Source organism: Amblyomma americanum, chromosome 6 (genome assembly GCF_052857255.1).
Source record: "Amblyomma americanum isolate KBUSLIRL-KWMA chromosome 6, ASM5285725v1, whole genome shotgun sequence".
Taxonomy (NCBI): Eukaryota; Metazoa; Arthropoda; class Arachnida; order Ixodida; family Ixodidae; genus Amblyomma; species Amblyomma americanum.
Genome location: NC_135502.1, coordinates 190,889,608 through 190,916,873, shown reverse-complemented (window position 1 = coordinate 190,916,873; position 27,266 = coordinate 190,889,608). Strand labels below are relative to the sequence as shown.

Here is a 27,266-nt window from a genome sequence, read left to right as displayed (position 1 = left end):
CCCTTTTTTTTTAAGCGGTAGCCAACATTATCAGTCGCTCTTTCCGCGACATTCAAACGAGCTGTGATCATTTCGCAGGCGGACACGAGTGATGCGCAACTGCGAAGCTCTGCATTTCGCATACCCTACTTGTTGTTGCACGCACTACGGCACAAAGTCGAGCATACCTGACCCCGAATTCCATGAGGCCCCGCATTTAAAGCGAAAAAAAAAAAACTGTGCTCTTCTGGAACGGTCACCTCTCGAACACCGCCTCACTTGAATCCCAGACGGTCAATGCAGAAAGACTTTGCAAATTCGAGCACACACTTTGTTTTACTCCGTCCACTGCGTTTGACAGTGACTGACTAGGCAAACAGCGAGCATGCTCCCTCGGACGACACTCACAGTACTGACTGCACGCGCTACTGCACAGAGTCAAGAACGGAACTGCTTACCTGAGACCACTCCTGGTTGCCGTTCGGTCGTGATCCGCTCGCTGTGGCAGGCCGCAAGGAAAGGAAAAACGGATGCAGAAAACGGTAGCAAAACAAAGGGGAGAGAGGGACACACGAGAACCGGAGCTCTGGTTCGCATGACCAGCGGCTGCCCATGCAGCAGTTGGGTAGCCCTAAAGAGGGCTGTTTTTCGCGAGAAGGGTGCTTGCACGACGCCGAAGTCCAGACGGCACACGGTGGACGGACTAGCCTCCGAAGCCGTACAGAGTGCGGCCCTGACGCTTCAGCGCGTAGACCACATCCATGGCGGTGACAGTCTTGCGCTTAGCGTGCTCCGTGTACGTGACGGCGTCCCGGATCACATTCTCGAGGAACACTTTCAACACGCCGCGGGTCTCCTCGTAGATCAGGCCCGAGATGCGCTTGACACCGCCTCGGCGCGCCAGACGACGGATGGCGGGCTTGGTGATGCCCTGGATGTTGTCTCGCAATACCTTGCGATGGCGCTTCGCGCCTCCCTTGCCGAGTCCCTTGCCACCTTTTCCGCGACCAGACATGATGGTGCCGACGACGAAGTGTACACTCCGAGGCGAGAACGGGGAATGATGGTGTTACGCTCGGCGGCCTGTGGTGCTGGCAGCGCGAAGCCGCCATTCGCTGCGGCGCCTCGACCAATGAGAGTCCGCCTCCGCAAGCGCCGGCTCGCTAGCACTACTGAGCCCTCTCGGAGGGCTGCCGCGCCGCCAGCAAGGTAGCCAAAACGACCGCATCAAGGCGCACACGTAAACAACCAAGCAACGCGAAGACTGCCCCATTCTGCATCACGCGACCCCCCACCGCGCAAGAAAAAAAAAACGGAAATAGCAAACAATGGAAAACGAAGCGCACCTCCTATACTTCGCAATAGTGGCTGTATAACCGATATTTGGTCATGCCTGCTCCGTTTGCATGGAAAAAAAAAAATACTTGATGCCTAGTCGTTGCTGCTGTCAGTCTTTTTTTTTTTTCGTGCGTGCCTGCGTTGCAAGCAAACAGGTGCGCGTGGTTTCTGTTTGCTGCCCCCCCCCCCCCCACTGGCAGGGGAGAGTTTACACCGTTAAATCGCGCGCCCCTTAAAGACACACCAAGGACACCGTCATTGCTGGCGCTACCAACAATTAGCGGGTTTCGCGACTTGTGAAGCTGCAGAAGCGGTTTTTTTTTTTTTGTCCTCAAAACCTGCCCGTTCTCAAAACGTGCATTGCTAAGGGGAAATTAAGCACTCACTTATCGTGTGTGTGTGTCCCCAACTTCCCGCACACACTTCACCGTGTCCGTGACCACATCGGAGCGGGCCCTTGAGAGGGCGACTACGGCCGTTCGCGGCGCACGTACCTCGCTCCCCCTCCTCTCCCGGTCGCCAGGATGCCGAGAAACGACCAGTTTCTCTTGCGGACTACATAGAAATACGTTTATCTCAAAAAGTAACCAATGCACAGCTTTAAAATTTTCCAGCCACATAGAACAAATGTCTCACCACCTCTCTTCCCACTTTCGGCTCGCTGGATCGAACCCGAGCTGTGCGAGCGTCGCTTTCAGTTTTCCGACCATTGCCAGGCTATTGTGCACACGCGCGATACGATAATCTGCTCGTGTTCGAGGACTTACTTGCTCTATCTGGCACGACAGCATCGGCCGCAAGAAGCCAAAGAAGGTACCAAACAGCTGCCAGCGTCGGAATTTTTCGCCGTTCTTACCGGGGAAAAAAAAAAGAAAACAAAAACGCGGGCGCGCCGCACGCGCTGGGGGACACGCACATTACTAACGACACAGCAAATTGTGCTTGTAGCGCTTCATATTCTGCGAGTGCGCGCTCGCCCGGTGGCCAGTGTGAAGCGTGGCTTCTCTGCGGACTGATTTGCTACAGCTACGTCCGCCGCACTGTACTGCCCAGTTCTACGTCCTGCACATTGGTGTATGTAACCCTTACAGCTGTACGTAAGTACTTCCTCCCTCCCTTCGAATACCGCTGGCCAGATGGGGCACGCCACGGGTGGCAAACTGTTTTCCTTTCGAATTTCCTAAGAACAGACTGAGGGAACACAGTGGCCTCCCCGACGTCCGCAGGCACGTGTTGCGGCCACGAAACGATAACCTCTTCTTAAGGCCAAATATCCACACAAACCCAAACCGGGGGAATTCCGCAATAAATTACCTCCTGCCGTCACACTTAAGCAAGCATATAATAGGTAGAAGCTTCTTTTTTTTTTCTTCTCTCTTACGTGCTCATGCGGATGAGTATTCACATGCATACATACATATATATTTCCTTTACAGTTCTCCTACAACTAATTCGAAATATTGTTCTTTAACAATCTGGCTGTATTGCATGCTGCCTAAGCAAAACCGCTGCTATTTCAACCGCCTGATATCCATTTCTCGAGGCTACATGCTAATGAAGAAAACAACTTAAACAATCAAAACACAGAGAGAGAAAGGGGCCCGGAGCATCGCGCCGCTACCTGCAGACTCGACGATGCAAACACTTTGGTTGGCTCTGAAAAGAGCCGTTGAGGTTGTTGGGGGGGACGACTGGCGACGAGCGCGATGTGCCGCCTACTTGGAGCTGGTGTACTTGGTGACAGCCTTGGTGCCTTCGGACACGGCGTGCTTGGCCAGCTCGCCAGGCAGCAAGAGACGCACCGCAGTTTGGATCTCCCGGCTCGTGATGGTCGAGCGCTTGTTGTAGTGGGCCAGGCGAGAGGACTCGGCCGCGATGCGCTCGAAGATGTCGTTCACGAAGCTGTTCATGATGGACATGGCCTTGCTGGATACTCCAGTGTCCGGATGCACCTGCTTGAGCACCTTATAGATGTAGATGGAGAAGCTCTCCTTCCTGCGGCGCTTCTTCTTCTTCTTGTCGGTTGCGCGCACATTCTTCTGCGCCTTTCCGGCCTTCTTCACGGCCTTTCCCGACGGTTGAGGGGGCATGACGATCAGTTACGACTGCGCTCGGGGAGACGGACGGTGTCGAAAGAACGCGCGCGCAGGGGCGCGCGGCGTTTTTATACTGGCACCGTGGTGTTCAAGCGACCGGAGCCAGGCCGCCGCGCGATTGGTCGACGCGTCGCGGCCTCCTCACCCTCCCTCCAGCGCTCCCGTCGCGGTATCGCGGCGCGCTCTCGAGGTTCGTAGTATCAAGCAGCAGCCCGTTCCTGTCTGTTCTCGCACGCGGCGTTCCCCGTTCTTTCTCGAGCGTACAACAGAAGTCACCATGTCAGGTCGCGGAAAAGGAGGCAAGGCCAAGGGCAAGAGCAAGACCCGCTCGAGCCGCGCGGGACTGCAGTTCCCCGTGGGTCGAATTCACCGTCTCTTGCGTAAGGGCAACTACGCGGAGCGCGTCGGAGCGGGCGCCCCCGTTTACCTGGCCGCCGTCCTCGAATACCTGGCCGCCGAGGTGCTCGAGCTGGCGGGCAACGCTGCTCGGGACAACAAGAAGACCAGAATCATTCCGCGCCACCTGCAGCTGGCCATCCGAAACGACGAGGAGCTGAACAAGCTGCTCTCGGGAGTTACCATCGCCCAGGGCGGCGTCTTGCCCAACATCCAGGCCGTGTTGCTCCCCAAGAAGACCGAGAAGAAGGCGTGAGCGGTCTACCGCACGTCTGTGGAGGCGCGCCCGCCGCATCAGCAGCGCCCAACTAACGGTCCTTATCAGGACCAACCAACTGCCTGCCACGGCGGGGCCTCGCTGTGTGATACCTTTGGGTTTTGTTTTTTTTATTTGCTCTGGACCGCTGCGTCCCTCTCACGCTGGCTGTTTTTTCAAAGTGTTTGCCTCACTGCGCGCCGCACACAGGTTGGCTTTTATTTAGTTTTATCGGCCCCTTCTTCCTTTCCTTTTCCTGGCCCAGTCGCTAGCAGGAGGCCAGTAGAGCGTTAATAAGGGGCATGACCAGCGCATTGTTTTTTTTTTTTGGCAGTTCCCTAGCAGGGGTTTCACATAGCAGCGCTAGAGAGAATGACGAAGTGGCTTTACTGAGACAGTAATAGAGAACAAGGGACGGGATTTTTTTTTTTTTCGCCACCGCGGGCATCTGCCATAGATACCGAAGGACGTGAACTGGGACAGCGGAAATAAGCCACAGCAGGCAGAATGCAGACACGAAATAAAATAGGTGAGCGGACGGTAATATCGACAGAAACTATTCACACAGCAATAAATACGTACGCGGCGTATCAAGGTGCACCTAATGTAGGCGGCGCGTGCTGCATTCACTTGCGCGCCCAGCGCCGCATTTACCCCCACAAAACTGGGCGCGCGCGCGTGACTTGTGCAATGATGTTATTTACAAGCGCGAGCCCGCGGAAGACGCCAGGGCCATGGCTTTCAACAACTCACCTCGTTTTCCAGCAGCTGCGAAACGCAGTGTTCGAGAGAGAGGGACCGGCCGGGTTCGGAGCTCGGTTTCGTGCGCCCGTGGCCAAAGCAAACATTTGGGTGGTCCTGAGAAGGACCGTTGTGATGCGTTGCTGCGGCGGCGGCGGCGGCGCCAAGTGCCGGGCGCCACTGCGCTCTAGGCGCGCTCGCCGCGGATGCGCCTCGCCAGCTGGATATCCTTCGGCATGATGGTGACGCGCTTGGCGTGGATCGCGCACAGGTTGGTGTCCTCGAAGAGACCGACCAGGTATGCCTCGCTGGCCTCCTGAAGTGCCATGACGGCCGAGCTCTGGAAGCGCAGGTCGGTCTTGAAGTCCTGAGCGATTTCTCTCACCAGGCGCTGGAAGGGCAGCTTGCGGATGAGAAGTTCGGTCGATTTTTGGTATCGGCGAATTTCACGAAGTGCCACGGTGCCAGGCCTATATCTGTGAGGCTTCTTCACGCCTCCGGTAGCTGGCGCACTCTTACGAGCAGCCTTTGTGGCCAGCTGCTTGCGGGGGGCCTTGCCACCGGTGCTCTTGCGCGCGGTTTGCTTCGTGCGAGCCATGGTGCCGGACGCGGACGCTGGTAACGGACGGACTGCCTTCGGAGACGGGCGGCGAGAGACTGTGTTCCGCGCCGCGCGGCGGCGCTGCTCCCTCGCGCCCTCTCTCCGACCCGATTGGTCCCCGCTGACGGACCGATAGCTTCCCTCCGTTCTGCGGCGGCCGCCAGAATGCTGGAAATACTACTTTTCGAGCGCGCGTTGGTTTCGCGCCTGGCAAAGGTGAGACAAGTGGGTGTGGAACCGTGGTCTAGCGCAAGATTACGGTGCGCCTATCCTTTAGGTTTGCCCGCACAGCAAAAGCAGCCCTCTGGCAGGAGCCGGGCGTACGCGGCAGCGTCGACTTTGCCACCACACCAGGGTGTCGACGCGGTTGCGGGTCGTTCCGTGTGGCGTTAGCGCACTGCAACGAGCTTGTCTTCTTGGACATACCGGGCAATGAGTCTTTCGAAAAGAAAGGCGAAGCTACTAGCGCGACAGCAAGCAATGAATGCTCCGGGAGACATTCTGAGTATAGAACTGAACTTAGTTGAGGAGGAGAAAGTAATTATTTTCGCTGTTTGTTGGCTCATTTCAATAGGCAAAGGAAGGAGGCAGCAACCAAAATTGTTAAGTGCACTGCGGTCGGCATGAGCGAATGAATGTGAGAGGCGAGTGTAAAGATTAAAGTGGTGGCGTGCAATTTTATAAAAGGCACTTTTTCTCCCTGCCCAGGCACTGTGGCTGCTTTCCCAAGCTTGGATGTGGATACCTTACAGTGTGTCGCCGCCGCATGCCTGAAAAGCACGTGCCGTTACTGGTGTAGAACAGACTGTCGCGCGTGTAAAAAAAAAGCGGCGATTGTTGGCCGAGTTAGGCCGCATTACTGGAAAGCAATCATAGAAGGTTCAACGCCAGCGGAGAAGACAAAAGTGCGGAGCAAAACGAAGACCCACTACTTCTCACAGCCGCCTGCGAAGTTCATGCGCTTCGCTGGATAGGTATGCGCACAACGCTATCAGTTAGAGGCTTTCTTGTCTTGGAGACAAAGAGCAACGGGATTGCGAAAAAAAAAAAAAACTCCCCGGGCGCCAAGCTCGCAAACCACCGCAAGAGATGAACCAATTTACTATTTACTGCACAGAAAGAACTGGGCACAGTGCAGTGCACGGAAGCCGCGCATAAATGCCTAAAAGCTCTCCTGCATCTGCGGGACAATATGCTTCGAGTACTAGGCAGGCAAGGTTAGTGAGCAAGAGCAGCGCGCGTAAAGAATGCATCCCATCTCTCCGTAATTGAGGTGTACTTCCTGCGGTCACCTTAGAAACAAACGGAAGTGCATGCCTGGGTTAGATCAACTGACTGCGGCCAATTGAAAAAAATAGAAAGAAAAGTGCTTTATATCCACTGCCCTGTCGTTTTCCTTGCATAGCATAGGCCAGGATGTGCATATCTGTAGGGGCCCGCGTAGAATAGCGCTCTGCTACGGCCGCACCGCAACGAAATTTGCGGGCACAGTTCCGACGCTTCTAGCTTGCAAACCAAAAATAATAACAAAAATTCGCGCAGGACGTCTACCGGCCTGGGTGCGAGCCCCCATTAAAGCGCCCAACGCTTGCCACGCAACGGAATACTTGAGGCCCGGAGCTGAGCTGCTCCTCCCTCCCTGCCAACGCAACACAGTCGGCGCAGCGCGGGGCTGCGGCGCCCCCTTCGTGTCGCCTGCGCAAGTATACCCGCCTCCGAGACAGCAGAGTCCGCGTCGCGCAGTCGACTGCTGCTGCCGCGCGAAGCAAAAACCGACTCGGGTAAATGATGAATACGTGGATTTTTCCCGCGGCGCTTTTTCACCCTGAGAGAGTTAGATTTTTTGCATAGTCGTTAGAAACTTTTCAGACGACTCCTTTACAGCAAGCAGAGAAAGAAAGCTATTCATGTCGGGTTCTGTGGCACAAAATATTGGCCTAAGGGAAAGGTTCAAGTCCAATTTTCCTCTTTACTGGAGACGACTGACTTTACACCTGTGCTCTTGTGTGCGCACTCCATTCTCAGGCGTTAGTAGGGAAGGTGGGTCCTCTCGTTTGTATTATTCCATTACATCCTTTCTTTGCAATGAGGCTCCCACACAGATCCTGCATATTCCAGTTTCCATGGGAGAAGTGCTTTTGCACGCTATTATTCACAGGTACGTTTCGGTGTCTGTACTGCCTGTCAAAAACTCACGAATTGAACCTGCTCCAACAATGTGGTCTCATAATAATAATTCACTGCAAGTGATCGTCGCAAACACAAATTGGACAGCGACTGGGCAGTCGGAGGCAATAACGCTTCCTATGAATTTGGACAACTGTCTGTAGCGGTGCACCAGTGGGATGGTAAATCATCTAATTGTACTCATAACTGGGGAGAAAAAAAAAATGACTCAAGACTAAAGAGGCATTCGGCGGCTCATCCCACCCTGCAGGTTCCTTAAAGTCGACTGTGACGAGAACGTCCGCACCGTCGTGTACAAAAAGTTAAGTCCCCCCAGCATTACAATGTTGTTCCAGGTCAGCGGAACACGCTACAGAACCAATCATTGAGTCACTTGGAATGCAGACAACCAAGCTGTGTGCTTCTTTTCCCCCTTTTCACTTGAGGCAGGGGCTGTTCGCGTGCTGCAATGGTTTGCAATTTGTCCGTCCCGTTCATTCCTGTGTTTTTTATCTGGAGTTACACTCTGGAAGCCCAATTTGACGAACAAAGGCCTATTCAGGAAACGAAACACGATGCTCCATTTCGCACGTCTCTCGGCCAGGTGTGTTTACCTCCAGGTTTCAGATTATGAGAGGCGCTCTGCATACAAGGAATGGCTGCAAGTCGTCCAATTTTTTTTCTTTGACGCGCGCACGGCTGCTGAAATTCGCCAACAGTGTTTCTGCCACAGACATGTAAAGCTGACTAGCACAGCCTTATGGCACACTTGGGCTCAATAATGTGATAGCATTACCTGGCCACATGTCCTGCAGGCAAGAAAGCGCCCCACATTTACGATAGAGAAAAACTGTAACGGTTTTGGACCAAACGCAATGCAGTGCAATCATTACACCGCCTTGAATATTTCGATTCGGAACGCAGCTCTGCGCCGATGAGTTGGGTAAACTTGGTGCGGGAGAAGAAAAAAACAAAAAAACTCGCCGCCGCTGTCACGTTGGGAGTAGGAACTGTAATTGGCTACTTTATAATGCCCTTCATTTCACAAAAAAATTTCAACGCAGAACACGATGGGCCAAAAAATAAAGAGGGACCTTCGCATCTCCGCTCTTAACCAGACTTCGGCGAATCGTTCTGTTTGCATTTCCCCCCCCCCCTTTTTTTTTAAGCGGTAGCCAACATTATCAGTCGCTCTTTCCGCGACATTCAAACGAGCTGTGATCATTTCGCAGGCGGACACGAGTGATGCGCAACTGCGAAGCTCTGCATTTCGCATACCCTACTTGTTGTTGCACGCACTACGGCACAAAGTCGAGCATACCTGACCCCGAATTCCATGAGGCCCCGCATTTAAAGCGAAAAAAAAAAAACTGTGCTCTTCTGGAACGGTCACCTCTCGAACACCGCCTCACTTGAATCCCAGACGGTCAATGCAGAAAGACTTTGCAAATTCGAGCACACACTTTGTTTTACTCCGTCCACTGCGTTTGACAGTGACTGACTAGGCAAACAGCGAGCATGCTCCCTCGGACGACACTCACAGTACTGACTGCACGCGCTACTGCACAGAGTCAAGAACGGAACTGCTTACCTGAGACCACTCCTGGTTGCCGTTCGGTCGTGATCCGCTCGCTGTGGCAGGCCGCAAGGAAAGGAAAAACGGATGCAGAAAACGGTAGCAAAACAAAGGGGAGAGAGGGACACACGAGAACCGGAGCTCTGGTTCGCATGACCAGCGGCTGCCCATGCAGCAGTTGGGTAGCCCTAAAGAGGGCTGTTTTTCGCGAGAAGGGTGCTTGCACGACGCCGAAGTCCAGACGGCACACGGTGGACGGACTAGCCTCCGAAGCCGTACAGAGTGCGGCCCTGACGCTTCAGCGCGTAGACCACATCCATGGCGGTGACAGTCTTGCGCTTAGCGTGCTCCGTGTACGTGACGGCGTCCCGGATCACATTCTCGAGGAACACTTTCAACACGCCGCGGGTCTCCTCGTAGATCAGGCCCGAGATGCGCTTGACACCGCCTCGGCGCGCCAGACGACGGATGGCGGGCTTGGTGATGCCCTGGATGTTGTCTCGCAATACCTTGCGATGGCGCTTCGCGCCTCCCTTGCCGAGTCCCTTGCCACCTTTTCCGCGACCAGACATGATGGTGCCGACGACGAAGTGTACACTCCGAGGCGAGAACGGGGAATGATGGTGTTACGCTCGGCGGCCTGTGGTGCTGGCAGCGCGAAGCCGCCATTCGCTGCGGCGCCTCGACCAATGAGAGTCCGCCTCCGCAAGCGCCGGCTCGCTAGCACTACTGAGCCCTCTCGGAGGGCTGCCGCGCCGCCAGCAAGGTAGCCAAAACGACCGCATCAAGGCGCACACGTAAACAACCAAGCAACGCGAAGACTGCCCCATTCTGCATCACGCGACCCCCCACCGCGCAAGAAAAAAAAAACGGAAATAGCAAACAATGGAAAACGAAGCGCACCTCCTATACTTCGCAATAGTGGCTGTATAACCGATATTTGGTCATGCCTGCTCCGTTTGCATGGAAAAAAAAAAATACTTGATGCCTAGTCGTTGCTGCTGTCAGTCTTTTTTTTTTTTCGTGCGTGCCTGCGTTGCAAGCAAACAGGTGCGCGTGGTTTCTGTTTGCTGCCCCCCCCCCCCCCACTGGCAGGGGAGAGTTTACACCGTTAAATCGCGCGCCCCTTAAAGACACACCAAGGACACCGTCATTGCTGGCGCTACCAACAATTAGCGGGTTTCGCGACTTGTGAAGCTGCAGAAGCGGTTTTTTTTTTTTTGTCCTCAAAACCTGCCCGTTCTCAAAACGTGCATTGCTAAGGGGAAATTAAGCACTCACTTATCGTGTGTGTGTGTCCCCAACTTCCCGCACACACTTCACCGTGTCCGTGACCACATCGGAGCGGGCCCTTGAGAGGGCGACTACGGCCGTTCGCGGCGCACGTACCTCGCTCCCCCTCCTCTCCCGGTCGCCAGGATGCCGAGAAACGACCAGTTTCTCTTGCGGACTACATAGAAATACGTTTATCTCAAAAAGTAACCAATGCACAGCTTTAAAATTTTCCAGCCACATAGAACAAATGTCTCACCACCTCTCTTCCCACTTTCGGCTCGCTGGATCGAACCCGAGCTGTGCGAGCGTCGCTTTCAGTTTTCCGACCATTGCCAGGCTATTGTGCACACGCGCGATACGATAATCTGCTCGTGTTCGAGGACTTACTTGCTCTATCTGGCACGACAGCATCGGCCGCAAGAAGCCAAAGAAGGTACCAAACAGCTGCCAGCGTCGGAATTTTTCGCCGTTCTTACCGGGGAAAAAAAAAAAGAAAACAAAAACGCGGGCGCGCCGCACGCGCTGGGGGACACGCACATTACTAACGACACAGCAAATTGTGCTTGTAGCGCTTCATATTCTGCGAGTGCGCGCTCGCCCGGTGGCCAGTGTGAAGCGTGGCTTCTCTGCGGACTGATTTGCTACAGCTACGTCCGCCGCACTGTACTGCCCAGTTCTACGTCCTGCACATTGGTGTATGTAACCCTTACAGCTGTACGTAAGTACTTCCTCCCTCCCTTCGAATACCGCTGGCCAGATGGGGCACGCCACGGGTGGCAAACTGTTTTCCTTTCGAATTTCCTAAGAACAGACTGAGGGAACACAGTGGCCTCCCCGACGTCCGCAGGCACGTGTTGCGGCCACGAAACGATAACCTCTTCTTAAGGCCAAATATCCACACAAACCCAAACCGGGGGAATTCCGCAATAAATTACCTCCTGCCGTCACACTTAAGCAAGCATATAATAGGTAGAAGCTTCTTTTTTTTTTCTTCTCTCTTACGTGCTCATGCGGATGAGTATTCACATGCATACATACATATATATTTCCTTTACAGTTCTCCTACAACTAATTCGAAATATTGTTCTTTAACAATCTGGCTGTATTGCATGCTGCCTAAGCAAAACCGCTGCTATTTCAACCGCCTGATATCCATTTCTCGAGGCTACATGCTAATGAAGAAAACAACTTAAACAATCAAAACACAGAGAGAGAAAGGGGCCCGGAGCATCGCGCCGCTACCTGCAGACTCGACGATGCAAACACTTTGGTTGGCTCTGAAAAGAGCCGTTGAGGTTGTTGGGGGGGACGACTGGCGACGAGCGCGATGTGCCGCCTACTTGGAGCTGGTGTACTTGGTGACAGCCTTGGTGCCTTCGGACACGGCGTGCTTGGCCAGCTCGCCAGGCAGCAAGAGACGCACCGCAGTTTGGATCTCCCGGCTCGTGATGGTCGAGCGCTTGTTGTAGTGGGCCAGGCGAGAGGACTCGGCCGCGATGCGCTCGAAGATGTCGTTCACGAAGCTGTTCATGATGGACATGGCCTTGCTGGATACTCCAGTGTCCGGATGCACCTGCTTGAGCACCTTATAGATGTAGATGGAGAAGCTCTCCTTCCTGCGGCGCTTCTTCTTCTTCTTGTCGGTTGCGCGCACATTCTTCTGCGCCTTTCCGGCCTTCTTCACGGCCTTTCCCGACGGTTGAGGGGGCATGACGATCAGTTACGACTGCGCTCGGGGAGACGGACGGTGTCGAAAGAACGCGCGCGCAGGGGCGCGCGGCGTTTTTATACTGGCACCGTGGTGTTCAAGCGACCGGAGCCAGGCCGCCGCGCGATTGGTCGACGCGTCGCGGCCTCCTCACCCTCCCTCCAGCGCTCCCGTCGCGGTATCGCGGCGCGCTCTCGAGGTTCGTAGTATCAAGCAGCAGCCCGTTCCTGTCTGTTCTCGCACGCGGCGTTCCCCGTTCTTTCTCGAGCGTACAACAGAAGTCACCATGTCAGGTCGCGGAAAAGGAGGCAAGGGCAAGAGCAAGACCCGCTCGAGCCGCGCGGGACTGCAGTTCCCCGTGGGTCGAATTCACCGTCTCTTGCGTAAGGGCAACTACGCGGAGCGCGTCGGAGCGGGCGCCCCCGTTTACCTGGCCGCCGTCCTCGAATACCTGGCCGCCGAGGTGCTCGAGCTGGCGGGCAACGCTGCTCGGGACAACAAGAAGACCAGAATCATTCCGCGCCACCTGCAGCTGGCCATCCGAAACGACGAGGAGCTGAACAAGCTGCTCTCGGGAGTTACCATCGCCCAGGGCGGCGTCTTGCCCAACATCCAGGCCGTGTTGCTCCCCAAGAAGACCGAGAAGAAGGCGTGAGCGGTCTACCGCACGTCTGTGGAGGCGCGCCCGCCGCATCAGCAGCGCCCAACTAACGGTCCTTATCAGGACCAACCAACTGCCTGCCACGGCGGGGCCTCGCTGTGTGATACCTTTGGGTTTTGTTTTTTTTATTTGCTCTGGACCGCTGCGTCCCTCTCACGCTGGCTGTTTTTTCAAAGTGTTTGCCTCACTGCGCGCCGCACACAGGTTGGCTTTTATTTAGTTTTATCGGCCCCTTCTTCCTTTCCTTTTCCTGGCCCAGTCGCTAGCAGGAGGCCAGTAGAGCGTTAATAAGGGGCATGACCAGCGCATTGTTTTTTTTTTTTGGCAGTTCCCTAGCAGGGGTTTCACATAGCAGCGCTAGAGAGAATGACGAAGTGGCTTTACTGAGACAGTAATAGAGAACAAGGGACGGGATTTTTTTTTTTTTCGCCACCGCGGGCATCTGCCATAGATACCGAAGGACGTGAACTGGGACAGCGGAAATAAGCCACAGCAGGCAGAATGCAGACACGAAATAAAATAGGTGAGCGGACGGTAATATCGACAGAAACTATTCACACAGCAATAAATACGTACGCGGCGTATCAAGGTGCACCTAATGTAGGCGGCGCGTGCTGCATTCACTTGCGCGCCCAGCGCCGCATTTACCCCCACAAAACTGGGCGCGCGCGCGTGACTTGTGCAATGATGTTATTTACAAGCGCGAGCCCGCGGAAGACGCCAGGGCCATGGCTTTCAACAACTCACCTCGTTTTCCAGCAGCTGCGAAACGCAGTGTTCGAGAGAGAGGGACCGGCCGGGTTCGGAGCTCGGTTTCGTGCGCCCGTGGCCAAAGCAAACATTTGGGTGGTCCTGAGAAGGACCGTTGTGATGCGTTGCTGCGGCGGCGGCGGCGGCGCCAAGTGCCGGGCGCCACTGCGCTCTAGGCGCGCTCGCCGCGGATGCGCCTCGCCAGCTGGATATCCTTCGGCATGATGGTGACGCGCTTGGCGTGGATCGCGCACAGGTTGGTGTCCTCGAAGAGACCGACCAGGTATGCCTCGCTGGCCTCCTGAAGTGCCATGACGGCCGAGCTCTGGAAGCGCAGGTCGGTCTTGAAGTCCTGAGCGATTTCTCTCACCAGGCGCTGGAAGGGCAGCTTGCGGATGAGAAGTTCGGTCGATTTTTGGTATCGGCGAATTTCACGAAGTGCCACGGTGCCAGGCCTATATCTGTGAGGCTTCTTCACGCCTCCGGTAGCTGGCGCACTCTTACGAGCAGCCTTTGTGGCCAGCTGCTTGCGGGGGGCCTTGCCACCGGTGCTCTTGCGCGCGGTTTGCTTCGTGCGAGCCATGGTGCCGGACGCGGACGCTGGTAACGGACGGACTGCCTTCGGAGACGGGCGGCGAGAGACTGTGTTCCGCGCCGCGCGGCGGCGCTGCTCCCTCGCGCCCTCTCTCCGACCCGATTGGTCCCCGCTGACGGACCGATAGCTTCCCTCCGTTCTGCGGCGGCCGCCAGAATGCTGGAAATACTACTTTTCGAGGGGACTCTCTCTCTGGCTTCCGAAGAGAGAGGACGTATTTTTCGAAGCTGGTGCGGTGGGGCCGATAGGCCTATTCTTTGTTTGGGGGCTCCACCATGGAGCCCACGTGCGAAAGTGTTAGAGCAGCTGCACCGAGCACGATGCGCAGGATGCCGCGTTCGTGGAGCGTAGGAGACAGTGCCCGTGACCGCGCCACCCTGAGCACGCTGCTGGTGGCTTTGGAGCGAGCGATCGTGGGTCTACAGCAGGCGGGCTTCTCGCCTGATCGTGCGGCCGCGTTCGTGCAGGCCCCGCATCTCCCTGGTGGAATGCAGCCACCACGTGCTACTGCTGCACCGACACCTGCGGCCATGGCAGCGACGGCGGACCGTCCCGCGAACACCAGCGGGGCTCCGGACAGCGGTTCCGGGAGCGCGGTGGAGGTGCCGGCCCCGGAGTCCGAGGCCATGGACGAGACTACTGTCCGCAAGCGCCATCGCTCGCCCTCCCCAGCGAGCGGCACGGAGGGCAGCCATGGCCGCCGCAGCAGTCGCGAAACACGTGGACGGGACAAGCGGCTTGCTGCCTGCCGCCTACCCTCGCCACCCGCATTCCAGACGGCCTGCAGCAGAACCGGCTGCCCCCCCTCGCCACCTGCGCTCCAAGCGGCACCCAGCGGCGGCGACTCCACCGACGTCACCGGGGACGTCACGAGCGCCGCGGCGCCCCCTCTGCCACCCCCCCTCCTTGGAGAAGCAGCGGCAACCCAGCGCAGCAGGGACCAGCCGAGCGCACCGGGCCACGCTCTCTCCCGCCGCCTTCCCACCGGCGTCACCCCCTCTCCAGCCCCGGCGGCCGGGGCGGCTCAGCACGAAACTGCTCCCGAGCGGCTTATCCCGTGGAAGCAGGTGACCCCTCGGGCGCGGCGGCGACGCGGGGCTGCCCTCGCTAGGGCTGCCACCGCGGTGCAGGTCGCCGACAACGTGCACGGGACCGTCCTGTACCGGCCAGCCCAGCGGGACGCGGCCTTCTCCCGGGAGCAGGGATGGGAGCTGGCGGAGGAGCTGGGACCACGGCCTGGTGTCCTGGCCGTCCGCGCCAACACTCGGCGCGGTGTTGTGGCCGTGGACGTCGCGAACGCGGGCACCCTGCGCGAGCTGCTCGCTCTCTCTGTCATCCGCGGGGTGGCAGTCACCGCAAGGGAGCCAGCCCCCCGCAACCACTGCTCCGGCCTCGTTTTCGGGGTAGACGGACGCCGGACGGTGGCCGAGCTGCTCGCCGCGACCGAATCAACGGTGCCGATCGTGTCGGCGTCGCTATCTGACAGCACCCTGACTGTCAGATTTGCGGCGCCGGTGCCACCGGCACACATTTCTATTTGCAGGAGGCGCCTGGCTGTGCGAGCCTGCAGACCTCGACCACTGCAGTGCGGTAAATGCGGCGGGCTGGGCCATACCACCGGAGCCTGCCGTGCTCCAGACCGCTGCATTCGCTGCGGGGGCCCCCACGATCAGGGCGCCTGTCCGAGTCGCAAGCCGCGCTGCCTGAATTGCGGCGGGCAACACGCGGCCACGGACCCCGCGTGCCCCCACTGGCAGCGCGAGAGACATGTGGCCACCCTGCTCGCCACTTCGCACGTGCCACTGTCTCGGCGCGCGGTCCGGGCCGTGGTGACAGCGGAAATGGCGCCCCAGGCCACCCAGCAGCACCGCACTTCACCGCCTGGCGCTCTTTCATATGCGCAGGTGGTGTCCAGTGGACGCAGTCAGCACAGCCAGCAGCCCCTGCAGCGGGGCCGGCAGAGACCGGACCCGCGCACATCCCGCCAGGCACCGCCTCCTCCCGCAGCAAAGTTCCCAGGCCAGCCTCCGGATGCACGCGACACCGAAATCGCGAAGCTGAAGCTCGCACTGCGGGCGCTCAGCTCGCTGCTCCCGGAGGGCTCAGACGGACGCCGGGCCTGCTTAGAAGCTGCAGGCTCTCCTCTACAGGACGCCAACAATCATGGCTAGTCGCCGGGCTTCGCCTCGGATCCCCACAGTCCTGCAGTGGAACGTGCGCTCCCTTGCGGCGCGGTACTCTGAACTCCGCGTGCGCATCGCGGAAAGCGCACCGGAGGTTATCGCGCTGCAGGAGACGTACGTGCGGGTCCACGAGGAGGAGCCCCAAAGGCGACTACCCGGATACATCGGCTACCACTCGCCAACCAAATGTGAGGAGAAGTCCTGTGCTGCAGTGCCCTGTGATGACCACTCCCATCGGCCTGGGAAATCGAGGTGTGCGGTGTATGTGCGGCGGGATGTGAAACATACTTTCGTCGGTTCGGCGGCGGCGACAACCGATGCTCAGGAGTGCGTGGTGGTGACAGTGCGCGTCGGTGGTGTTGACACGTCGGTGGCTTGTGTTTACGTGCGCCCAGCTGTCGCGTGGAACGCGCTGTGTTTTCGTGCAGTGTCTTCGTGTTGTGCCCCACGCCAGATCATCTGCGGTGATTTTAACGCCCATCACAGTGCGTGGGGCAGTGCCCACCATTCAGCGCGAGGAGACGACCTGCACGACGCAGCAACGCAGCTGGGACTCATCGCCCTGAACACCGGCGAGCCCACCTTCCGACGACGCGGAACACCAGGCTCCTGCATCGACGTTGCCTTCGCATCCAGAGGCATTGAGGCGACATGGCACCGATCACCATCTCTCTGGGGCTCGGATCACTACTCCATCCTGATCGAACCCACTGCGGCGGAGGCCCGCGCTAAACGCACCTACTCCATCGTGAACTGGAGCGCGTTCAGGCAGGCTGTAGACGAGGCGGCTGCCTCAGGCGCGCCCTTTTTCACCAGCTTGGTCCGAAGTGCCCTCGCAGCAACCCGAAAAGCAGAGGTGCGGGCGGGCCAGCCCGCACCAGACAACAGACTGCTTGAGCTGCGCGAGCAAAGGGACCGCGCAGAGCGAAGGGCACGACGGACCGACAGGGCCGCCGACTGGACAATATACAACCGCCTGGACGCGAAAGCGCGGCGCCACTCCAACAAACTTTACCGTCGCCAGTGGGCTTCATTATGTCAAAGGATGGAGGAAGACGCAAGCTCGCGGAGGCTATTCGACACCTTGCGGCGCATCACGGAACCTCAGGCAAACCCGCAGCCGCTTGCTGCACTGGCAATATACAGCGGGCTCAGCGACGAAGAGCTCGCTGAGCGGTTCGCCGACCGGTTTGCGCCGCACAGCCCCGCAGGCGCAGCTAGCAAAGCTGCGCTCGAGAGCCCCGGATGCGGCGCCCCTCCCTCCCCCGTCACCTCGGAAGGCCCCTGCGACGCCCTGTTCACCGCGGCGGAGTTGAATAACGCGCTGCAGCGCTGCCGCCGTCGGTCGGCGCCCGGCCTGGACGGGGTGACCTACCAAATGCTACGAAACCTGGATGCGAGGCAACGACAGATCCTCCTGCAGCAGATCAACCTGGTGTGGGAACGCGGGGAACTACCGGAGGACTGGCGCACAGCGGTCGTCTGTCCCATTCGCAAGCCTGGACGCCCACCCACGGAGCTGAACGGATACCGTCCAGTGGCACTAACATCGGCAGTGGGTAAGCTCATGGAGCATATGGCGTTGCAGCGTTTGAACGAGCGAGCCGCGGATGCTGATTTGTTTGACGAGCGGCAGACGGGTTTCCGCGGGATGCGGTGCACGGCAGATTCGATTTCGGACGTTGTCACAGCGCTGGAGCACGCCAGGGCGGCAAAACAGGTCGCGCTGCTGCTGCTGCTGGACGTCTCGAGCGCTTTTGACAACGTCCACCGCGCACCAATTCTCGCGGCGCTCGAAGGAGCCGGTGTGAGCGGGCGCTTGTTGCATTATGTTCGCGGCTTCCTGACGGGGCGCACTATGCGCGTGAGAGTAGGGGGCAAGTTCTCCGAGCCTCGTCCGGTGGAACTGGGCGTGCCGCAGGGCTCTGTCTTGTCACCGTTTCTGTTCAATGTGGCCATGTCGGTGGTGCCGGCCTGCCTCCCCGCGAGCGGCCGACACCACGTGTACATGTCCATATACGCGGACGACATAGCGCTGTGGTGCCGGGGGCCACCGGGCGAGGCGCTCCGCGTGCGGGAGTGTCTTCAGGGAGCGCTGACAGCAATCGACGCCCGCTTGGAAGGCATAGGTCTGTCGCTGTGCGCGAGCAAAACTGTAGCCATGGCTTGCGTTTCGCGCTCGCGCGCGCGCCCTGCGCCACTGTCGCTGGGCGGGACTCCGATTCCTTGGCGCAAATCGGTGCGGTACCTTGGCTTGGACATCGACTGGCGCCTCTCCTTCCGCCCCGCGGCGACCAAGGCCTGTTTGCAGATGAAGAGGATCACCGCCGCCGTACACAAGCTCACCGCTCGAGGCCATGGCATCAGCCAGCAAGCCGCGCTGCGACTATACAACGCCGCAGCATTGGGGGCGGCACTCTACGCGTTGCCGCTCGTCTCGGTGCGCAAACCGTGCTGGAGGAAGCTTGAACTCCAGCACCGCAAGTCCCTGCGCGTGTGCCTCGGCCTGCCGAAGGACTCGCAGTGCGCCGCAACACTGGCCGAGGCAGGAGCATGGCCGCTTCAGCTCCAAGCGGCGCGCAGGGCACTGCACCATATTGATCGTTTGCATCGCGCACCGGACGGCGGCCCGCTATTGCAACGAATGCGCACGCACCCACGCTCGCAAATGGGTGCGGCGCTTTTGGACTACGAGCGCCTCACAGAAGCCGCCCCCCCCTACGGCCCCTGCCAGCCATGGCCTGCTGCCTCGGAGATAGAGCGCGAGATCGTCGGCATCGCGGGAAAGCGGAGCACGCCCCTCTGCGCTGTGCAGCAGCTGACCAGAGCCGTCATACACGAGGATCTTCAGGGCCATGTCCTCGTGTACACAGACGGCTCAGTGGTACGCGACAGCCGCTCCATCGCAGCGGCGGCTACCATCCCAGCCCTGCGACTGCACAGCCAGACCCACGCCAACTTCCTGGGATCCTCCACCACGGCGGAGCTGATGGGGATAAACCTGGGCCTGGACCTGCTGCTCTCCATCGCACCTCCGCCACCCAGGAGTGCTCTGCTCTGCGACTCCCGCACCGCCCTCACCCGCCTACAGTGCATCGGCCGCGGTACCCCCCTAGTGCGCGGCATTCGCGCAAGCATCGAGCGCCTTGCACAGCAAGGATGTGTTGTGCGCGTGCAGTGGGTGCCCGGTCACTGCGGCATCGCGGGAAACGAGGAGGCCGACGAACTTGCGACCGCCGCACATCAACTACCTCCGAGCGATCCCCCGCTAGCGCTGGAGGACGTGCGAGCGGTCATACAAGATCATCTCCGACAGCAGCACCCCGACCCACGCATCGCGGGAGGTGAGCGCATTCCAAGCATCAACGGCTGCCGCGCCCTCTCGCGGGCGCAACGCGCAATGATCCTCCGCGCGCGCATCGGCTGCGTGTGGCCTGGGGACCGACGGGTGCGCCACGGACTAGCGACGAGCGAAGTGTGTGTTAGATGCGGTGCAGTGGAGACACTGGAACATCTGCTACTTCGCTGCACCGCGTTCGCCGACGCTCGTCGTGATATGCTCGCGGCCTACAGGGCGCTGGGCATCCTACCAGACTCGCTCAAGACGCTGTTGTGGCCGCAGGGCAGTGCGCGTACCCGTGAGCGAACAATGGTGAGCTTGTGTGCTTTTCTCGAACAGACGGGCCTGACGTCCCGTCTGTTCTGCGCCAGGTAGTGTTAGGCAGTGACGGAACGCTCCGCTTGTGCTACCTCGGACGCTTAAAACAGCTGGCCGCCCCACGCCAGCTGTTGTGAACAAGTGCTGTGCGCGTGTGTCGTGATGGTTTCGGTTTGTTGGCGCACGCGCGCAGCCATCTGCATTCCAGGCGGCGCCTGGTGGCGACGTCACGGACACCTCCCCCTTGGAGACGACGCGGCGACCCAACGCAGCCGGCCGCCTCCTGCCCAACGAAGCAGGCCGCCTCCTCATCGGCGACACCCCCCTCTCCCACCCGGCGGCCGCGGCGGATGAACGCGCGCGGCCGGAACATTTGACTTGTAAATAGTGTATATATGCCCTCACCCCTATCTCTTTCTGCTATCCCCTCACCTCTTTGTTTCACTTCTTCAAACTGCCTGCTATACTATATTTCCGCTACCCCAGCTCAGGTGCCGCCGTTTAGTGATGGCAGATGCCGGGGTGAGCAAACATCTTTTACCTTCCTTTTTGTTATTTTAAATAAATAATCACTATATATATATATACTTTTCGAGCGCGCGTTGGTTTCGCGCCTGGCAAAGGTGAGACAAGTGGGTGTGGAACCGTGGTCTAGCGCAAGATTACGGTGCGCCTATCCTTTAGGTTTGCCCGCACAGCAAAAGCAGCCCTCTGGCAGGAGCCGGGCGTACGCGGCAGCGTCGACTTTGCCACCACACCAGGGTGTCGACGCGGTTGCGGGTCGTTCCGTGTGGCGTTAGCGCACTGCAACGAGCTTGTCTTCTTGGACATACCGGGCAATGAGTCTTTCGAAAAGAAAGGCGAAGCTACTAGCGCGACAGCAAGCAATGAATGCTCCGGGAGACATTCTGAGTATAGAACTGAACTTTAGTTGAGGAGGAGAAAGTAATTATTTTCGCTGTTTGTTGGCTCATTTCAATAGGCAAAGGAAGGAGGCAGCAACCAAAATTGTTAAGTGCACTGCGGTCGGCATGAGCGAATGAATGTGAGAGGCGAGTGTAAAGATTAAAGTGGTGGCGTGCAATTTTATAAAAGGCACTTTTTCTCCCTGCCCAGGCACTGTGGCTGCTTTCCCAAGCTTGGATGTGGATACCTTACAGTGTGTCGCCGCCGCATGCCTGAAAAGCACGTGCCGTTACTGGTGTAGAACAGACTGTCGCGCGTGTAAAAAAAAAGCGGCGATTGTTGGCCGAGTTAGGCCGCATTACTGGAAAGCAATCATAGAAGGTTCAACGCCAGCGGAGAAGACAAAAGTGCGGAGCAAAACGAAGACCCACTACTTCTCACAGCCGCCTGCGAAGTTCATGCGCTTCGCTGGATAGGTATGCGCACAACGCTATCAGTTAGAGGCTTTCTTGTCTTGGAGACAAAGAGCAACGGGATTGCGAAAAAAAAAAAAAACTCCCCGGGCGCCAAGCTCGCAAACCACCGCAAGAGATGAACCAATTTACTATTTACTGCACAGAAAGAACTGGGCACAGTGCAGTGCACGGAAGCCGCGCATAAATGCCTAAAAGCTCTCCTGCATCTGCGGGACAATATGCTTCGAGTACTAGGCAGGCAAGGTTAGTGAGCAAGAGCAGCGCGCGTAAAGAATGCATCCCATCTCTCCGTAATTGAGGTGTACTTCCTGCGGTCACCTTAGAAACAAACGGAAGTGCATGCCTGGGTTAGATCAACTGACTGCGGCCAATTGAAAAAAATAGAAAGAAAAGTGCTTTATATCCACTGCCCTGTCGTTTTCCTTGCATAGCATAGGCCAGGATGTGCATATCTGTAGGGGCCCGCGTAGAATAGCGCTCTGCTACGGCCGCACCGCAACGAAATTTGCGGGCACAGTTCCGACGCTTCTAGCTTGCAAACCAAAAATAATAACAAAAATTCGCGCAGGACGTCTACCGGCCTGGGTGCGAGCCCCCATTAAAGCGCCCAACGCTTGCCACGCAACGGAATACTTGAGGCCCGGAGCTGAGCTGCTCCTCCCTCCCTGCCAACGCAACACAGTCGGCGCAGCGCGGGGCTGCGGCGCCCCCTTCGTGTCGCCTGCGCAAGTATACCCGCCTCCGAGACAGCAGAGTCCGCGTCGCGCAGCTCGACTGCTGCTGCCGCGCGAAGCAAAAACCGACTCGGGTAAATGATGAATACGTGGATTTTTCCCGCGGCGCTTTTTCACCCTGAGAGAGTTAGATTTTTTGCATAGTCGTTAGAAACTTTTCAGACGACTCCTTTACAGCAAGCAGAGAAAGAAAGCTATTCATGTCGGGTTCTGTGGCACAAAATATTGGCCTAAGGGAAAGGTTCAAGTCCAATTTTCCTCTTTACTGGAGACGACTGACTTTACACCTGTGCTCTTGTGTGCGCACTCCATTCTCAGGCGTTAGTAGGGAAGGTGGGTCCTCTCGTTTGTATTATTCCATTACATCCTTTCTTTGCAATGAGGCTCCCACACAGATCCTGCATATTCCAGTTTCCATGGGAGAAGTGCTTTTGCACGCTATTATTCACAGGTACGTTTCGGTGTCTGTACTGCCTGTCAAAAACTCACGAATTGAACCTGCTCCAACAATGTGGTCTCATAATAATAATTCACTGCAAGTGATCGTCGCAAACACAAATTGGACAGCGACTGGGCAGTCGGAGGCAATAACGCTTCCTATGAATTTGGACAACTGTCTGTAGCGGTGCACCAGTGGGATGGTAAATCATCTAATTGTACTCATAACTGGGGAGAAAAAAAAAATGACTCAAGACTAAAGAGGCATTCGGCGGCTCATCCCACCCTGCAGGTTCCTTAAAGTCGACTGTGACGAGAACGTCCGCACCGTCGTGTACAAAAAGTTAAGTCCCCCCAGCATTACAATGTTGTTCCAGGTCAGCGGAACACGCTACAGAACCAATCATTGAGTCACTTGGAATGCAGACAACCAAGCTGTGTGCTTCTTTTCCCCCTTTTCACTTGAGGCAGGGGCTGTTCGCGTGCTGCAATGGTTTGCAATTTGTCCGTCCCGTTCATTCCTGTGTTTTTTATCTGGAGTTACACTCTGGAAGCCCAATTTGACGAACAAAGCCTATTCAGGAAACGAAACACGATGCTCCATTTCGCACGTCTCTCGGCCAGGTGTGTTTACCTCCAGGTTTCAGATTATGAGAGGCGCTCTGCATACAAGGAATGGCTGCAAGTCGTCCAATTTTTTTTTCTTTGACGCGCGCACGGCTGCTGAAATTCGCACACAGTGTTTCTGCCACAGACATGTAAAGCTGACTAGCACAGCCTTATGGCACACTTGGGCTCAATAATGTGATAGCATTACCTGGCCACATGTCCTGCAGGCAAGAAAGCGCCCCACATTTACGATAGAGAAAAACTGTAACGGTTTTGGACCAAACGCAATGCAGTGCAATCATTACACCGCCTTGAATATTTCGATTCGGAACGCAGCTCTGCGCCGATGAGTTGGGTAAACTTGGTGCGGGGAGAAGAAAAAAACAAAAAAACTCGCCGCCGCTGTCACGTTGGGAGTAGGAACTGTAATTGGCTACTTTATAATGCCCTTCATTTCACAAAAAAATTTCAACGCAGAACACGATGGGCCAAAAAATAAAGAGGGACCTTCGCATCTCCGCTCTTAACCAGACTTCGGCGAATCGTTCTGTTTGCATTTCCCCCCCCCCCCCCTTTTTTTTTTAAGCGGTAGCCAACATTATCAGTCGCTCTTTCCGCGACATTCAAACGAGCTGTGATCATTTCGCAGGCGGACACGAGTGATGCGCAACTGCGAAGCTCTGCATTTCGCATACCCTACTTGTTGTTGCACGCACTACGGCACAAAGTCGAGCATACCTGACCCCGAATTCCATGAGGCCCCGCATTTAAAGCGAAAAAAAAAAAAACTGTGCTCTTCTGGAACGGTCACCTCTCGAACACCGCCTCACTTGAATCCCAGACGGTCAATGCAGAAAGACTTTGCAAATTCGAGCACACACTTTGTTTTACTCCGTCCACTGCGTTTGACAGTGACTGACTAGGCAAACAGCGAGCATGCTCCCTCGGACGACACTCACAGTACTGACTGCACGCGCTACTGCACAGAGTCAAGAACGGAACTGCTTACCTGAGACCACTCCTGGTTGCCGTTCGGTCGTGATCCGCTCGCTGTGGCAGGCCGCAAGGAAAGGAAAAACGGATGCAGAAAACGGTAGCAAAACAAAGGGGAGAGAGGGACACACGAGAACCGGAGCTCTGGTTCGCATGACCAGCGGCTGCCCATGCAGCAGTTGGGTAGCCCTAAAGAGGGCTGTTTTTCGCGAGAAGGGTGCTTGCACGACGCCGAAGTCCAGACGGCACACGGTGGACGGACTAGCCTCCGAAGCCGTACAGAGTGCGGCCCTGACGCTTCAGCGCGTAGACCACATCCATGGCGGTGACAGTCTTGCGCTTAGCGTGCTCCGTGTACGTGACGGCGTCCCGGATCACATTCTCGAGGAACACTTTCAACACGCCGCGGGTCTCCTCGTAGATCAGGCCCGAGATGCGCTTGACACCGCCTCGGCGCGCCAGACGACGGATGGCGGGCTTGGTGATGCCCTGGATGTTGTCTCGCAATACCTTGCGATGGCGCTTCGCGCCTCCCTTGCCGAGTCCCTTGCCACCTTTTCCGCGACCAGACATGATGGTGCCGACGACGAAGTGTACACTCCGAGGCGAGAACGGGGAATGATGGTGTTACGCTCGGCGGCCTGTGGTGCTGGCAGCGCGAAGCCGCCATTCGCTGCGGCGCCTCGACCAATGAGAGTCCGCCTCCGCAAGCGCCGGCTCGCTAGCACTACTGAGCCCTCTCGGAGGGCTGCCGCGCCGCCAGCAAGGTAGCCAAAACGACCGCATCAAGGCGCACACGTAAACAACCAAGCAACGCGAAGACTGCCCCATTCTGCATCACGCGACCCCCCACCGCGCAAGAAAAAAAAAACGGAAATAGCAAACAATGGAAAACGAAGCGCACCTCCTATACTTCGCAATAGTGGCTGTATAACCGATATTTGGTCATGCCTGCTCCGTTTGCATGGAAAAAAAAAATACTTGATGCCTAGTCGTTGCTGCTGTCAGTCTTTTTTTTTTTCGTGCGTGCCTGCGTTGCAAGCAAACAGGTGCGCGTGGTTTCTGTTTGCTGCCCCCCCCCCCCCCCACTGGCAGGGGAGAGTTTACACCGTTAAATCGCGCGCCCCTTAAAGACACACCAAGGACACCGTCATTGCTGGCGCTACCAACAATTAGCGGGTTTCGCGACTTGTGAAGCTGCAGAAGCGGTTTTTTTTTTTTTGTCCTCAAAACCTGCCCGTTCTCAAAACGTGCATTGCTAAGGGGAAATTAAGCACTCACTTATCGTGTGTGTGTGTCCCCAACTTCCCGCACACACTTCACCGTGTCCGTGACCACATCGGAGCGGGCCCTTGAGAGGGCGACTACGGCCGTTCGCGGCGCACGTACCTCGCTCCCCCTCCTCTCCCGGTCGCCAGGATGCCGAGAAACGACCAGTTTCTCTTGCGGACTACATAGAAATACGTTTATCTCAAAAAGTAACCAATGCACAGCTTTAAAATTTTCCAGCCACATAGAACAAATGTCTCACCACCTCTCTTCCCACTTTCGGCTCGCTGGATCGAACCCGAGCTGTGCGAGCGTCGCTTTCAGTTTTCCGACCATTGCCAGGCTATTGTGCACACGCGCGATACGATAATCTGCTCGTGTTCGAGGACTTACTTGCTCTATCTGGCACGACAGCATCGGCCGCAAGAAGCCAAAGAAGGTACCAAACAGCTGCCAGCGTCGGAATTTTTCGCCGTTCTTACCGGGGAAAAAAAAAAAGAAAACAAAAACGCGGGCGCGCCGCACGCGCTGGGGGACACGCACATTACTAACGACACAGCAAATTGTGCTTGTAGCGCTTCATATTCTGCGAGTGCGCGCTCGCCCGGTGGCCAGTGTGAAGCGTGGCTTCTCTGCGGACTGATTTGCTACAGCTACGTCCGCCGCACTGTACTGCCCAGTTCTACGTCCTGCACATTGGTGTATGTAACCCTTACAGCTGTACGTAAGTACTTCCTCCCTCCCTTCGAATACCGCTGGCCAGATGGGGCACGCCACGGGTGGCAAACTGTTTTCCTTTCGAATTTCCTAAGAACAGACTGAGGGAACACAGTGGCCTCCCCGACGTCCGCAGGCACGTGTTGCGGCCACGAAACGATAACCTCTTCTTAAGGCCAAATATCCACACAAACCCAAACCGGGGGAATTCCGCAATAAATTACCTCCTGCCGTCACACTTAAGCAAGCATATAATAGGTAGAAGCTTCTTTTTTTTTTCTTCTCTCTTACGTGCTCATGCGGATGAGTATTCACATGCATACATACATATATATTTCCTTTACAGTTCTCCTACAACTAATTCGAAATATTGTTCTTTAACAATCTGGCTGTATTGCATGCTGCCTAAGCAAAACCGCTGCTATTTCAACCGCCTGATATCCATTTCTCGAGGCTACATGCTAATGAAGAAAACAACTTAAACAATCAAAACACAGAGAGAGAAAGGGGCCCGGAGCATCGCGCCGCTACCTGCAGACTCGACGATGCAAACACTTTGGTTGGCTCTGAAAAGAGCCGTTGAGGTTGTTGGGGGGGACGACTGGCGACGAGCGCGATGTGCCGCCTACTTGGAGCTGGTGTACTTGGTGACAGCCTTGGTGCCTTCGGACACGGCGTGCTTGGCCAGCTCGCCAGGCAGCAAGAGACGCACCGCAGTTTGGATCTCCCGGCTCGTGATGGTCGAGCGCTTGTTGTAGTGGGCCAGGCGAGAGGACTCGGCCGCGATGCGCTCGAAGATGTCGTTCACGAAGCTGTTCATGATGGACATGGCCTTGCTGGATACTCCAGTGTCCGGATGCACCTGCTTGAGCACCTTATAGATGTAGATGGAGAAGCTCTCCTTCCTGCGGCGCTTCTTCTTCTTCTTGTCGGTTGCGCGCACATTCTTCTGCGCCTTTCCGGCCTTCTTCACGGCCTTTCCCGACGGTTGAGGGGGCATGACGATCAGTTACGACTGCGCTCGGGGAGACGGACGGTGTCGAAAGAACGCGCGCGCAGGGGCGCGCGGCGTTTTTATACTGGCACCGTGGTGTTCAAGCGACCGGAGCCAGGCCGCCGCGCGATTGGTCGACGCGTCGCGGCCT

At 56.9% G+C, this 27,266-nt stretch overlaps 10 protein-coding genes across 10 annotated transcripts; 2 read left to right on the top strand and 8 right to left on the bottom strand.

Annotated features, from left to right (window-relative positions):
- Window positions 1–373: 373 nt before the first annotated feature.
- LOC144094259 (histone H4) lies at window positions 374–1,390 on the bottom strand. Its single transcript, XM_077628193.1, has one exon. The coding sequence runs from the start codon at window positions 992–994 to the stop codon at window positions 683–685; it is 312 nt and encodes a 103-aa protein (XP_077484319.1). The 5' UTR covers window positions 995–1,390; the 3' UTR covers window positions 374–682.
- A 1,307-nt stretch (window positions 1,391–2,697) lies between these two features.
- Window positions 2,698–3,427, bottom strand: LOC144094258 (histone H2B). The gene has a single exon (XM_077628192.1). The coding sequence runs from the start codon at window positions 3,405–3,407 to the stop codon at window positions 3,033–3,035; it is 375 nt and encodes a 124-aa protein (XP_077484318.1). The 5' UTR covers window positions 3,408–3,427; the 3' UTR covers window positions 2,698–3,032.
- A 128-nt stretch (window positions 3,428–3,555) lies between these two features.
- On the top strand, window positions 3,556–4,722 carry LOC144094257 (histone H2A-like). The gene has a single exon (XM_077628191.1). The coding sequence runs from the start codon at window positions 3,691–3,693 to the stop codon at window positions 4,063–4,065; it is 375 nt and encodes a 124-aa protein (XP_077484317.1). The 5' UTR covers window positions 3,556–3,690; the 3' UTR covers window positions 4,066–4,722.
- A 35-nt stretch (window positions 4,723–4,757) lies between these two features.
- LOC144094255 (histone H3) lies at window positions 4,758–5,503 on the bottom strand. The gene has a single exon (XM_077628190.1). It carries the CDS (start codon window positions 5,402–5,404, stop codon window positions 4,994–4,996), a length of 411 nt encoding a protein of 136 aa, XP_077484316.1. The 5' UTR covers window positions 5,405–5,503; the 3' UTR covers window positions 4,758–4,993.
- A 3,597-nt stretch (window positions 5,504–9,100) lies between these two features.
- Window positions 9,101–10,117, bottom strand: LOC144094253 (histone H4). Its single transcript, XM_077628188.1, has one exon. The coding sequence runs from the start codon at window positions 9,719–9,721 to the stop codon at window positions 9,410–9,412; it is 312 nt and encodes a 103-aa protein (XP_077484314.1). The 5' UTR covers window positions 9,722–10,117; the 3' UTR covers window positions 9,101–9,409.
- Window positions 10,118–10,232: 115 nt separating this feature from the next.
- On the bottom strand, window positions 10,233–12,155 carry LOC144094252 (histone H2B). Its single transcript, XM_077628187.1, has one exon. The coding sequence runs from the start codon at window positions 12,133–12,135 to the stop codon at window positions 11,761–11,763; it is 375 nt and encodes a 124-aa protein (XP_077484313.1). The 5' UTR covers window positions 12,136–12,155; the 3' UTR covers window positions 10,233–11,760.
- A 263-nt stretch (window positions 12,156–12,418) lies between these two features.
- LOC144094254 (histone H2A-like) lies at window positions 12,419–13,444 on the top strand. Its single transcript, XM_077628189.1, has one exon. It carries the CDS (start codon window positions 12,419–12,421, stop codon window positions 12,785–12,787), a length of 369 nt encoding a protein of 122 aa, XP_077484315.1. The 3' UTR covers window positions 12,788–13,444.
- A 35-nt stretch (window positions 13,445–13,479) lies between these two features.
- Window positions 13,480–14,225, bottom strand: LOC144095077 (histone H3). The gene has a single exon (XM_077628875.1). The coding sequence runs from the start codon at window positions 14,124–14,126 to the stop codon at window positions 13,716–13,718; it is 411 nt and encodes a 136-aa protein (XP_077485001.1). The 5' UTR covers window positions 14,127–14,225; the 3' UTR covers window positions 13,480–13,715.
- Window positions 14,226–24,087: 9,862 nt separating this feature from the next.
- Window positions 24,088–25,104, bottom strand: LOC144094251 (histone H4). The gene has a single exon (XM_077628186.1). The coding sequence runs from the start codon at window positions 24,706–24,708 to the stop codon at window positions 24,397–24,399; it is 312 nt and encodes a 103-aa protein (XP_077484312.1). The 5' UTR covers window positions 24,709–25,104; the 3' UTR covers window positions 24,088–24,396.
- Window positions 25,105–25,220: 116 nt separating this feature from the next.
- On the bottom strand, window positions 25,221–27,141 carry LOC144094249 (histone H2B). The gene has a single exon (XM_077628184.1). The coding sequence runs from the start codon at window positions 27,119–27,121 to the stop codon at window positions 26,747–26,749; it is 375 nt and encodes a 124-aa protein (XP_077484310.1). The 5' UTR covers window positions 27,122–27,141; the 3' UTR covers window positions 25,221–26,746.
- Window positions 27,142–27,266: the final 125 nt, after the last annotated feature.